General features: G+C 45.4%; 1 protein-coding gene across 10 annotated transcripts in view; it reads right to left on the reverse strand.

Moving 5' to 3' along the window:
• CHGB (chromogranin B) overlaps window positions 1-13154 on the reverse strand; it is a 70054-nt gene that overhangs the window by 10410 nt on the left and 46490 nt on the right. Inside the window, exon 1 of one of the 10 annotated variants that reach the window (XM_079324436.1) lies at window positions 8384-8880. The exons of 7 other annotated variants lie outside the window; for them this stretch is intronic. In XM_079324436.1, coding sequence (XP_079180562.1) covers window positions 8384-8399 — 16 coding nt within the window. In that variant the 5' untranslated portion in view covers window positions 8400-8880. Of the gene's footprint in view, window positions 1-6255; window positions 8881-13154 lie in introns of those variants that run through there. 2 more of the 10 variants (XM_079324445.1, XM_079324438.1) reach the window with 2 other exon arrangements.

Raw genomic sequence — 13154 nt, forward strand, 5'->3', positions numbered from 1 at the left:
GACTGACAAGATTCCCTGTCTCCAAGGCCCCCATGTCCTCCCCTGTCTGTGTGAGGATTCAGCCTGGCCTCAACCTCTTCAGCTGCTCATGAGAAAGAATTTCAAATTAAACATTTGCCTTTTATGTGTTCTCTGCTTCTGCAGGCATATAAATAGCATGTTTTGCCATCAGTTACATCAGGGTCTACGTGGGAGCAATTTCACACTTTCAGATTTGATCAGGTTCAAGGTTACAAAGATTTTCAAGTGTTGCAGGAGGTCCCTCAGAGAAGTAGGGACAGAACTTGCTGGAGGATATCCAACTCAGTCTTCAGGGTCAGATTCCAAAACAGGATCCCACAGACTTTTCTGGAGCACTGGAAAACCAGAGCATCCAAGCATCTTGCTCACAGTTAATTAAGTCAGCCTCTATTTTCAAAGCAGTGTCACTTCACATGGACTTTTACAGCCAGGTGTCAGCTGGGGTGAATTTCTCTGCAGATCAGGAGCGAGCGGTGACTGCACTAAATCAGGATTACTGCCTGCAAAGGCACATTTCATTTGATCAGCTCTGAGTGGCACACCCCAACCTCCTTTCTCAGCTGTGTCAGTACTCTGATTGCAGTGACATCCACGCCTCACAATGTTGTGACAATCTATTGCTCTATGAATAAACAGTATTTATCCTGTGGGATTCTCTCAAATACAAATGCTTTAAAAAATCACACATTTGGCTCATGCTAAAGCTGGAACTTCAAAGGATGACAAGCAAATTTCTGTGCCTGAGCTCCTACTAAATTGAGAGGAAGCTGCATGAGGAATATGAGGATTGCTCTTCTAATTAGATGTGCTAGTGGGGATTATCTTCATTCTTGGATGCCAATTAGTTTTCACGGTATTAAAATATTGCAGCCCATTCCATGAACAAACTCATCTCTTTCATTCAGGAGGTGCTAAGAGGGTGGGTCTGGAGAAAGACAACTGCACCTAAAGGCCACCATTTATCCAGTTTCACTAACAGAACCAAAATCCTCTCAGAAACCTTGTCATATGCAGTGATCATGGCAACATAAGGGATGATGGAGATGCACAGCTGATACATTTTGGGTCATTCTTCCACAAAAGTGAAAGGTGACTGTCACCACCTGTGACCCTAGCATGTGGTACCAGTGCCCAGCAAATTGAGCTGCAGCAGAGACACCCTGTGTGGTACAGATGGCTGATTTCTGTAGCATGGGCAAATATCTTTTTTTTCTTTTCTGTATTTATATAGCACCTCACACTGTGGGGTTTTGTTCATGCCACATGCTCTTCGACAGTGCAGAAACAGCTGCTAGAAACTGACTTCTAGTCTTTAGTGTCAAAATAATGTCTTCATTAAAAAATCGAAAGAATTTACAGGGTATTTTTCCTTTGAGAACTTAAAAGTTCGGTCCAACTCTTCTTGAATTGTCTTTTCTAGTCTTCTTAAAAAAAAAACCAAACAAATTTTCTTCACTTGTACACCTCCCTCTTCCATGCAGGATCCTTCTAGCTCCTGTTTTTCAGTGATGTATCTATTCCACAGGAATGAGCCCAAATATTACACAGCCAAATTGAAAAGAGGTTTAAAATAAGCCTACAAGGTATGTCATAACTGTTAAGTGAGATGAAAAATACATACACAGACCCTGCTGTGTCCTTCTGGAAAAAGCCCTGGGCTACCTGATAAATCCTCAGGCTTCCGGATACACCCACAGGTTACAGAACAAAATAAAAGAAACTTCCAAACTCAAATCAGAAGTGAGAAATGGAAGACCAAGCATAAACCATTTCCCCAAAATCCCGTTTTCCATAGAACATTTTCCAATATGCTCCTCACACATACCTCTCTTCCTCCCCAGTCATCCTTCTCTCAGTTAGCTCAGATGGCAGAAAACTTGATTATGCTGCAATACAAATATAAGTTTAAAATAATAAATAGTTACATAATTAAATAACTAAATAAATAGCATACTTTGGGTCCTAGGACAATTTTTCCATACTGCAAACAGCATGAAGTGCCACTTCCTAGGTCCTTCCCTAGTAGTAACTCCCTGGCATTGCTTTCTCCAAGGCAGGAAATGCAAGTTAGCTCCTGAAATTTCACTGGTAAATATTTCCATAGGAAAACTACACCGGTGGGAAACAACACATCTAGGAGGTACATCTCCTCCTAGAAGAGAAAGCTGGAATTTGCCCAATAATGTGGGCACCACTGACATTTTTAGTCATAAGCCTTCATTTTTTTGTGCTGCCACTTCTCATCTGATTGTCTGTCAGAAAATGATCTGCTGGACTCCAAGTCAAAGCTGACCATTCAGATGAACTGGTCATCAAGCTAAAATGCAGCTTTTGGATCTTGAGCAGGGGCTATACAAGCAGCCCTGACATGATTACTCATGGCTTTACAAATTTGGCTATGACTAAACATTCTCCCAGCCTCAGCTGTCACCAAATTGCCTGGCTGACAACAGAAGCAACCTTCACTGCCCTGGGTGCCTCCTCTTCTACAAGGGGGGATGTAAGAGCACCCCAACACCCTCCTGACCGGATCAGGAGTTCTGGACAATGAACAGTGCCCAAAAGCTGCCAACACATCCCTCTGGGCTGGCTTTTGGAGGATTAGCACCACTGCAGGACTGGAGTTCCCAGGCAGCTGATGCCCAGAGAGCAGCTGGAGATCACTGAATCATCTCATCCTGCAGGCTGAGCTGCACACCCAGGGGCTGCCCCAAAGAAAGCCCTTCATGAAACAACTCCCTGCTCTTTTTAAACTCACACTGGTTAATTAACCTCTTTGGTGAACTTTGGGGCCTCTGTAGTAGAATATAAAACAAGATAGAAATTTCTTTCAGCAAGCAAAATGTGGACTTAAGCCCTTGTATTTTGAGTGCTGCTTGTCATTAAGCAAAGAAGACTTTAAAGTTGCCTTGCAAATAATTACATTTAGGCCATTAAATTGCCCCATTCAGTGTTTCTGTCTGCTTTTTGTCAATGGTGTATGTTCCATTTAATATTTAAAGACTGGGGCACTACTCTGGCTTATTTAGTAATTAATTTCTTTAAATATTTATAGCACTTTCACTCTCAGCAAGGGTTCTGTTTGGTAAGAACAATACTGTTTTGTGGTTAATCATGTCATGGAAATTTCAGAGGCAAATTTCCATTTTGGAAGATAAAACATACAGATTTCTTCAACAGACTAATGATTCCAGAATAAACTTTTTATTACTGAACAATGTATGTACTGGAAAAAAAATCCAATTATGCCCTTGCACATAATTGCAGACTGAAAACACAGTGCTGAGAGATCTATTTTATGACAGCAGTATTCACAAAGGAAAAGGAATTGCCCAATAAATTTTCCATCACCTTTTTTTTTTTTTTTTTTTTTTTTTTAATCACCACTGGCAAAAAAAACAAAAGCTAACTGCAAAAAAGAAGCCTAGGAAAGACAGAGCAAAACCTATAAAATGCAGGAGGATATTTTGCTAGCATCTGTTCCCCTTAGAATATCCTTCCTTCCTTTCTGCATAACCTGATTTTAAGACTTTTAGGCCCTTTGTGTGAAATGCTGTGTGCTTATCACAAAAGCTTAAAAGGCTTAAGCTTAAAAGCAGCCTTGGGAAAGGAAAATATCAGGAATATGCTCCATCTGTGTAAATTTGTCTAGTAACCCTGCTGGTGGGAAGGTGATCTAAACAGGAAAAGCAGGAAAAGGGGCCTTGAAAGAGACTCTGCTGCCCTGGATATGAGAAAGAGCAAGCCACAGTGGATGACTATGCCAGCACTAGGTGAGGCACACTGAGCCTGCAGGGCATCATGCCCTAGTTTTGGGAAAAATCAGCTGCAGAGGCACCCTGGGGGAATGGGAGCTTGAGGAAGTGGCACAGGAGTCACTCTGACACATGACCAGCACACCACTGCATTTTCAGCCTAAATCACTGCTGCCTTTGGAAAGATTCCCCCAGCCCCCAAAATAGCAGTCTGTTTCCTCATCCCAGAAGATTTTTTTTTCCCTAGTAATTCACGTGCAACCAGTCTTTTCTTGAACATCAGACAGGCAGAATTAACACTCCCAGAGACAGAAACCAGCCACAGCACTTGTCTGCACTCACACATTCATCATGTGGTGCTCAGCTTGTCTCAGGGACCAGTCAGACCTGGGAAGATGCAAAAACAAGATCAAAACCAAGCTGGCCTCACAGAACACACTGAGCCCTTCTTAAACAGGGGGGCCTGGACCACAGATGCACAATCTCTATTATTGTCTGAACCTCTAATTGCAGGGTTTTGAGGGGAATTGCTGTTAGAGACATGGATGTAAATGTCCTGCCCTTTCACTCCTTCTCTGAAGCTCTCAGATACCCCAAGCAAGCTGTTGGCAACTTAAAAAAACCTAATTGGTGGAAGTCACACTGGAAATGTGTTGCAGGGCACAGCATCCCCACCTCAGTATCCTTAATTACAGAATCATCCTGCTTCTCTGGCTGGGGGAGCTGATTTTAGCACCATTCCTGGTTCATCTCTCACAGCAATGCAGATTAACACTGGAAAGTGATACCTGCCCTAAGGCTGACTGACATTTCCCATTAGAAGAACCACCTCCCAATGGAAGTGAAAGTTTGTTTGGTTTGAACTGAAGGTGAAATTTTCTATGACGGTTGCTCTTTCACTATAAAACTTTCCCTCCCAAGTCCCAGCACCTGCAAACAAACAGGCAGGCCATTGCAAAGGCAATTTTATAAAAGGTTTGACCTTTCAACCACAAATTTTCTGGCTCTGGTTAGCTCCAGCTACTGCTTTAATCACATCTCATTTCATGCTCTGTGTGCTATGTGCCAGATTTTACTTTTAAGGAAGAAATGCTGGCATATGTTGTTGCCTAATCGATGTGTGGGGGAAAATTGTCATTAGGGAAAGCCTACAGAACAGGGTATTTTTAAAATGAACTTCTGTGTTGTGGGAAAACATATGCCCCACACAAAATCACCAATGCTCAGTAATGAAATGGCCACATTTATACAGGGTGTATAGTGCCTGTCATATACCAGTTTTAACAACCATATGTCCTGATATATCCAGGCACACCAAAGCACCTTAAACTCCTGGGGGAAAATCCCCTGCTGGTAAACAGCCCTGGCCCCATTTACTTCACTGGAGCCTGCTCAGGACCTGCTTCAGCACCGTGGCAGGAGCTCAGCTCTCCCTGGCTGCCTTTGGGCTCCAGGACTGGGTAGGTCGCGGGCATGAATCAGCACCTCCCACCAGCAGCCATGTGGGAGGGAAAACAAGAACGCTGTCGGAGTAAGGAGCAGAGGGGCCATGGATACCAAACGTCCTGAAGCAGCTCCAGCCCAGGGAATGATTTAACAACAGCAGCATTCGGCAGGGATGACAGAAGAGCTTGGAGCAGGCATTTGTGTAAGGGAATAGAGGCAGCACTCAGCCTGCCACACCTAGTCCTAGGCTGAGCCCCAAGGGCACTCCAGTGGCTGTGTGCACGGGCAGGGCTCGGTGCCTGCAGCAGCACAGCCCTCTGAGACACTAGGGATGCTGGCCCAGCTCGGGTGCACAACACCCAACCCAAAGCTCACACACCTCTAACACACCTTGGGTGGGGTTTGGATCTGGGCTGTGCAGCAGGGAAACCCCTGGGCCACGTCAAGTCCTCACCATGTCCTGTGTTCCTCCTACTTGGCAATGGGGGATCAATTTTGGCCTTGCTTGTCTTCCCCTATGAGCCTGATTCCCCATATTTTACTTCCTTTACACACTTTGCTTGAGGATCTTGTGGGGTCTTGTCTACACAGATCCCTGAAAGGTGGTGTAGGTTTTCAGGTGCTGTCCTAAGTTAGGGGTCAGAGAGCTGCTCCTCGACTGTGAGCCTTAACAAACAGAAGGAAAGAAAAACCCTCTTGGGTTTGTTCTGCAGTGTAAGCTCCCAGATGCCTTTGCTAAAGCAGCCTCCAGACACAGGGGGATGAAGAGAGCTGACAGCAGCTGGCTTTGCCAGCAGAGGTGAGAACCACGAGTGCTAGGGAGGCCAACAAGTTGGGGAGACAGGGTGAGCTGAAACCACAGAAGTGCCAAAACTAAGTCAAGTGCCAGCCAGGGAGAGAGGAAAGCACCTCTCAGGAATAAACTCAGTCTCCCAGATTATTGCACAGGCTGGGGGGAAATGGACAGAACATGGGGCATTTCTGTGAGGGCTTCATACACTCTTGTACTTGCTATGCAAAAAGACTGTTTTACCTCGAGGAAGCCATGGATAGACATATCCATGATCCACTGGAAGTGAGCAGCACACAGAAAGAAGTGCAGCACTCCTGATTCTGAGGGGTGCAAACTTCTCAAAAGACTGCATGTTTCAGCAGCACAGAGATTACCATGTCCTCTGCAAGATGCTAGCCAAGATTTGTAGATATGAGTCATAATCCAAATTTTTCAGCTGCATCCAGCCTGTTCTGCCTACGTTGGTCCTTAAAATTGAACAGTTTGACGCTCTCCCCTGCTAGTATCTCTCTTCATGCTCTTTCAGAAGCCACCTTTTCTCCCTTTTGTAATTCTGAGCCTCATTGCCATCAAAACCCAGTAGGGATGTCTCAAACATCAGTAGCAGCAGAAGAAAGAGCAGGAACTTCCTATTTTTCTGCAAAGATTTTTTTGTGGAAATTGCATATTTTTGGCCATTTTTTCCCCCAAAATAATTCTTTTAAAAGTCTGAATAGGAGACCAGATTGTTTTAGAGCACCTAAAGCACTGACCAATTCATCAACAAACCAAATACAGCAACTAAAGGGATTCAGATGCAGACCTCTGATCTCTCCATCTCTCTCTTCATGGGAGTCCCTTAAAATGGCAGTTAAAGAGGCTTTGCACAGCAACTAATTTAACTGTGTGGAACAGCACAGATGCTGGCAAAAATTAAAAGCAACAGTATCTGATTCACACTGAAGACCTTCTTCCCTGCACATCCTCAGCAGTATCTCCCAACATCTGTCAATACCAAAGCCCTCGTAGCTGTGACAGATCCATGGGGGTTAAGCAGTGTGAGCTGGCAGAGGGGCCAGTGATGTCACTGTAATTACAGACAGCACACTCAGGAACATGTTTGCTTTTCCAGCTGTATATGTGGCTAAACTAGCTGATATTACCATTCTCTATAGTTTTTGCCAGCAGGATGCTTTCATCTGGATTTTGATACACAAGCACCTGTGGGTTTGTTTGCTACTACAGAAATGATGCTGCATCCTCAACTCCTTTTTTCCCCCTAGCATCCTTAACTTGAGTAATGCTGGGGAAGCAGCTGAAGGTCTGTTCCAATATTCTATGTGCCCTCCAGCACATGCACACCTCTGCCACAAAAGCAAGCAAGCAACACACCGACCAGGACCACCACAAAGCCAAATGGATCGGTTCCATGGTGACTCAAGGATGGGAAACTAAACCCAGGAACTTCCAATATAAATCTATTTGCAAAGAGAGATTACACTAAGTCCTAAGACTTTGGCTGTAACTTGCAGCCAGCTGGGCCTCCTCCTGCTCTGACTGAAGGCAGTAGCCAAATTTCCATTGCCTTTGCTGGAAACACCTGCAGAGCACAGCACTGTGCCAATCTGCCAGGGGCAGCAAGGCAGGAATAGCAGCCCCATGTGGGACTGCAGCAGGGAATGTGACATGCAGGAACATAAACACCCACTCTGACATCTGGCCAGTGTGGACAGGGAGTGGATGAGAGGTCTCAGCAGCTGGGCTGGCAAACACTGAATATCAAATATCAAAATTTTGATATCAAGTATCAAAAACTAGTATGACCACTGTGGCTGTACTGGAGTAACCAGAGTGATGTTGACCTTGGAGACCCCAACCACCCTTTCTCTCTTTCTCCTTTGCCCATCTGCTGTCATCTTGAACACATCCGTTCCTCTCCGTGCTTCCTTGCTCACACCCACGCTGGAGAATGGCCTCCTCAGTCAGCAAACACCACTACAGCAAGCTGCTCTTTCAGTGGAGAGACCAGTGGGTGGAAAACATGCACAAAGACATTTATCTGCCTGGCTGAGGCAGTAAAGCAACAAAGAAGCCACCGAGCCCGGAGGCTTCTGAGAGAGAAACCTTAAGTGGCTGTGTGTGGGTTCACTGCTCTGTTGCTGACTGACATCAGCCTCTTTGGGCTCAGAGAGATCCGTTTCATTTTAAAGGGAACATTCCCCCAGGGATCTCATTAGCACCATCATGAAAGTCAGAAAGAACTGAAGGTTCTTGGGGGGGGTGATGGTGGGGAGGTAAACAGGACAGAAGCACTGTCAGAGAACATACTTGGAGCTGTATTTTCTCTTTCTCATGCACACACACACTTTTTTCTGTCAGAAAAACTCACCTGGCATTGCAATCATGAACTGTGGGGTTATATATCTAAAAACACAAAGCTAATAGGCACCCTGTGGAGGCAAATGTACAGAATGAAATCTTAACTTTCCCTCTGTAGGACTGGGGCACACCATGCCAAGGTCATTCAAACAGTCTGTTATAGCCAGCAGCACTTGGACAGCCATGCCCACTCAGGGGCTGAATCTGGGCTGGACCACTGTTAACCTGTGGTAAGGATGCAGGCCAATTTAAAAGCCTGGTAGGTATAAATTATCACGTTTGATGTCCCAGCAACAAACGCTGCATGATCCCTCCCAATTAGTCAATACGTCCCAAGCAGTTACACCAATGCTCCTTGTGCAGTTCTGCCCTTCAGAGAGCAAGGTGCAAGGTCTGATGTGGGTGAACCCCTCCATGGAGCATCTGGTGCTGAAGGTGGTGCTTGGAGAACAATGTCATTATAAGAAAGTCACCTCTTTCTGGAGTGAAAGCAAAGCCTTGATGGCAGAAACACTGCCATCTCACTTCTCATGTGACCCATCAGGGCGACGTTCTGCCTGTGTCTGCTTCAAGAGGAACTGCAGGACGTCATCTGAGAGTCCAGGTGTCCTCCTCCTGTTTTCCAACAAGACTTCTCCTTCAGCTGGCTTTGAAAAGCAAGCAGAAGGGGAGTGGTTTGGAAAGACCTTACATCCATCTCTGTTCAAAACCAACTGTGCCATTTGCAGGCAACGTGACACGTATTTTGTTCCACCCTTTTGCTCCAGCTCGGAAATCTTCTGTGACAGACACTGTGAGGCAGCCTCATAGGTTGGATCCTTTCTCTCTGGCTGCTTTCTGCAATACATTTTGTAGAAGCCATCCAGAGAGTCCCTGATGCTGGGGTCTTCTGCACCATCACGTTCATACACCCATGAGAGCACAGCATCATTAGGTTCAGAGGGCTGACACAGCCCTGCTTTTGGGTAACATCTCACGTCTGCTTCCTCAGAGCCTTCAGCAGAACAGCCCGTAGGAGCTGCCAATGATGGATTGCTCTCTCCTGCAAGCAGAGGATCAATGGAACTCATTAGTCACCAGCCATCCCTGTGGCAAAGTCTTTTTCTGTCCCCCTCCCACTGCAGTCTGGCAAACAGGCTCTTTGAATGAGCAAACCAAGTGCTGCTCTGAACACATCTGGGCTGCCCCACGGCCTTCCTGCACTGATTGATGTAAGATGGGCTGATTTGGGGACCTCACAGTTGTCCCAGCCCTGACACTGCAGTAGTACCACTAAGACTGCACCTGCTTGGTGGTACAGATCTCCTGGCTCCTCCCAGACAACTTCCAGAGAGGTAGAAATTGGGATCTGCTGCTTCTGGAGACAGCAGACCCACAAGGAAGTTTGGTTTGCAGCCAAGATAGTTTTGCTTCTGTTTCAGTTTTTTCCCTCATCTCTGGGTCTAATCCTTACTTTTCATAGTTCTCAATTTTATGCAGTCCTGACCTCCAGCTTTCAGCCAGATTCACAGCCTCCAACTGCTCTGGTGACTGCATGGAGTTTCAGAATGAGGACTGCAAAGGGGGACTGTGCTTCCCCATGAAGTACCACTCCTGCAGCCCTGCTGCACTAAATGCTCTCCCCACACCCTGATGGAATTTCTGTGGATAAAATTAATGTAAAGGCCAAGGACTCATTCTTGCCTAGCCCTTCTCCTCCTTCCCTGCTGACCCACATCTCTGGATAAGAGTCAGGGCTGTGGTTTTCTCCTGCTACAGAGTAATCAAGGGGGATGCTTTGCACTAATTAATACAGCACAACAGGGACACAAGGCAATGACAAGACTAGGATGATCAGCAAGCTTCTAGGAGGAAGAAGTTCCATGAAGAGACCTTGAATTGGGCTCTGGTACCCAGGTAGTGCCTCTGACTGCAATCTCATCTCCGAGCCCACTGCGCCAGACCGTTTGCCAAGCACCTGACTCACCAGCAAGGAAATTTTCCAGGGCTCAGCCAGAGGTTGCACAGCCATCATCTGCAAGTTACATAAGCAGGATGCAGGCAGTCAGAAAATAGCTTGGTCTTTTCTAATTCTGTAAAATGTAAAGCAGAGTGCAGTCCTTCATTTTGGTAGGAGACTATGTTCAAAGGGAGTCTCAGTGTGGTGGCAGAAGGCTGTTTTTCTCTCCTGGTACACAAAGAGCCACCCTTCCGTTCCTAAGCAGAGATTCATTAACATGAAATTCAGCTGTCTGTGCTGACACCACTGTACCTCATCCCTTTCTTCTTGTCCCTACTTCCTATCTTTGATCTTTCTTCTCAATTTTCCTTCATCTCTGATTAAGCAATTTTAAATAGAACTTTCCCTCCCCTTGCAATATCCAATGCAGAACAAAGAAAAGCTTGGTGGCCTTCTTTTAACAGTGAGCTATGGCTTCAGAATAGCAGATCAGAGAACAGGTCCACTTTTCCTCAGTAACCTCTCAGCCTATGTTAAATTAGAACTGAAGCCTCATGCATCTCTGATAATTCAATCAAGTGGCAGTTGGACTCGACTCCTGTGGCAATTGCAGCCCCTGTGTCGTGCTGGCTTTTCGCTGCCTCCTGCTCACAGCCACATTTTGTGACAGTGTACAGCTGCCTCCAGCTACACATACTAAGCTTGCATGATTTGGGAAAAGAAAAATTCTGCTGGTTTCATGTTGTTAGGGGAGACTTCAGCAATGCTGCTTTGCCTTTCTCCAACCATCTTAGTTTGAATATTAGGAAAGATTTCCTCACAGAAAGGGTTGTCAAACACTGGAACAGGCTGCCCAGGGAAGTGGTTGAGTCACCATCTCTGGAGGTATTTAAACAACATGTAGATGGGGCACTTGGGAACATGGCTTGGTTTATAGTTGGACTCCATGATTTTAAAGGTCTTTTCCAACTTCAGAGATTCCACTGCATTTTATTCCAAGGTCAGTATGGCCCATAAAGCTGGCATCCTTATGCTGAAGCACAACCCACCAAAGAAGTGACTAGCAAGTGTCTCAGGGTATGTTCTGGGATTTGATTAGTCAGAACATATTCCATTATTATTATTGCAAGAAGAGTTTTCTTTCAGCTACTGGTTCTGGTTTATGCATCTCTATTTCCCAACAGTAGGCCCTATCCCCTTAGTGGATTACCTTTCCAGCAAAGCCTTTTTAAGATAGCCAACAGGGTTGGACACCCCAGCCCTGGGAGTGTTCAAAGCCAGGCTGGAAAAGGCCTTGAGCAACCTGATTGAGGGGTAGGTGTCCCTGTCTATGGCAGGGGGGTTGGGACTACGTGGTCTTTAAGGTCCACTCCAACTCCTTAGCATTCCATGATTCCATGACATGAAAATTTAGATGCAGAATTCCCGGAATAAATCTATGCCTTGCAAAGTGGTGTCTTTCCTCAGCTTTCCTGACAATTTTCCAATACATTCTAAACTGTGTGCCAAGACTGATGTTTGAAAATACATCCAAACCTTTTCCTGCCTAAAAGTTATCAGGTTAAGGTAGAGATCCTTCCTCAATACCCTCTAAAGAGCTGGTACAGCTGTAGAAAGGTGAAAATCTCCTGAATGATTTATAAACCACAGGGAGCAAGCACAATAGCTGGGTGCCTGTAGGGTCCAGAAAGAATTTCTCAGCTGGGGCACACACAGAGCACACAAGCACACGTTGTAGGCCAGCAAACATGCTGCTAAAGGCAAAGACAGCATTCAACTCATCCCTTTGCCTCTCCATGCACCTGCACCCCTCAGGAAAGCTGGGATTCTCTCATAACACACAGCAGTGCTGCTTCAAAGCCTAGACCTCTCTGGCCACCTCTCAGCAGCAGGAAAAATACAATTTTATAAATGGCTTTGTAAAATACTTCTATGGCAAGCTTAACAACACAGCTGTCACACACCCTTATGCTGGCTGGGCCCAACACCTACAGGAGTCAAGGCAAAGACAGCAAGGCTGAAAACTCTCACTCTGCCTGCAATAGAATTTCATCACCAGAGAATCTGGCTCATTATTTTTAGCTATTTTCACTCATTTATACTACCAAGTATTAAAGGGAAGAGGGGGGGGAAGCACCAATAGAAAAGCCCCAAAAAACTGAAACAGTCATTATTAATGTCTATTTCATTCTCACATGATGGATAATCATGAGTAAGAATGTATATTATTTCATCTGTTCCTCCACTCCATGCTAACTGAAGTTCAGCATTAGCAGCTAATTAGTAAAAGAGCTGGGGGCAGATAAAAGGATATTCTTGTGTTTATAAACCTGCTGATGAAAATTTAAAAGCTCCATCTAGTACAAGCACATAACCCTACTGCCTGAAGCACATAACCAAATCCTGCTTTGAACCTGGGCCACTTTCAGTGAGGAAACAATGCAGCAATATTATTATTTGCACTCACAGAAAATGAGAAAATGTAGCTGTTTGAGTTTCTGTATAACCATGTTCAAGCACAGTGACATTCTCACAGATTGCATTATTCCTCTTATCCCACCAGCCTGTTAGGATCTACCTGGGATGACTGCAATCATCCACAGGAAAGGATCTGTGGTTGCCATAAAGTGCTATAGCAAGTAAAAACAGATGCCATCCTTAAGAGTTGCTCCAGCCCTCACCCTGCTTTTAGAAAATCCCTTCTTGCCTCTCCATCAGACATGTCCATATGGCATGGGAAAGCTCAAGGAGAGGTGATACTAGGTGGAGCAGAGCAGAGCATAGCAGAGCTCCCAACTGACACCAAACCCATTCCAATCCACATGAGTTCAGGGATGCATCC

This window comes from Erithacus rubecula, assembly GCF_903797595.1.
Source record: "Erithacus rubecula genome assembly, chromosome: 2".
Lineage (NCBI taxonomy): Eukaryota > Metazoa > Chordata > Aves > Passeriformes > Muscicapidae > Erithacus > Erithacus rubecula.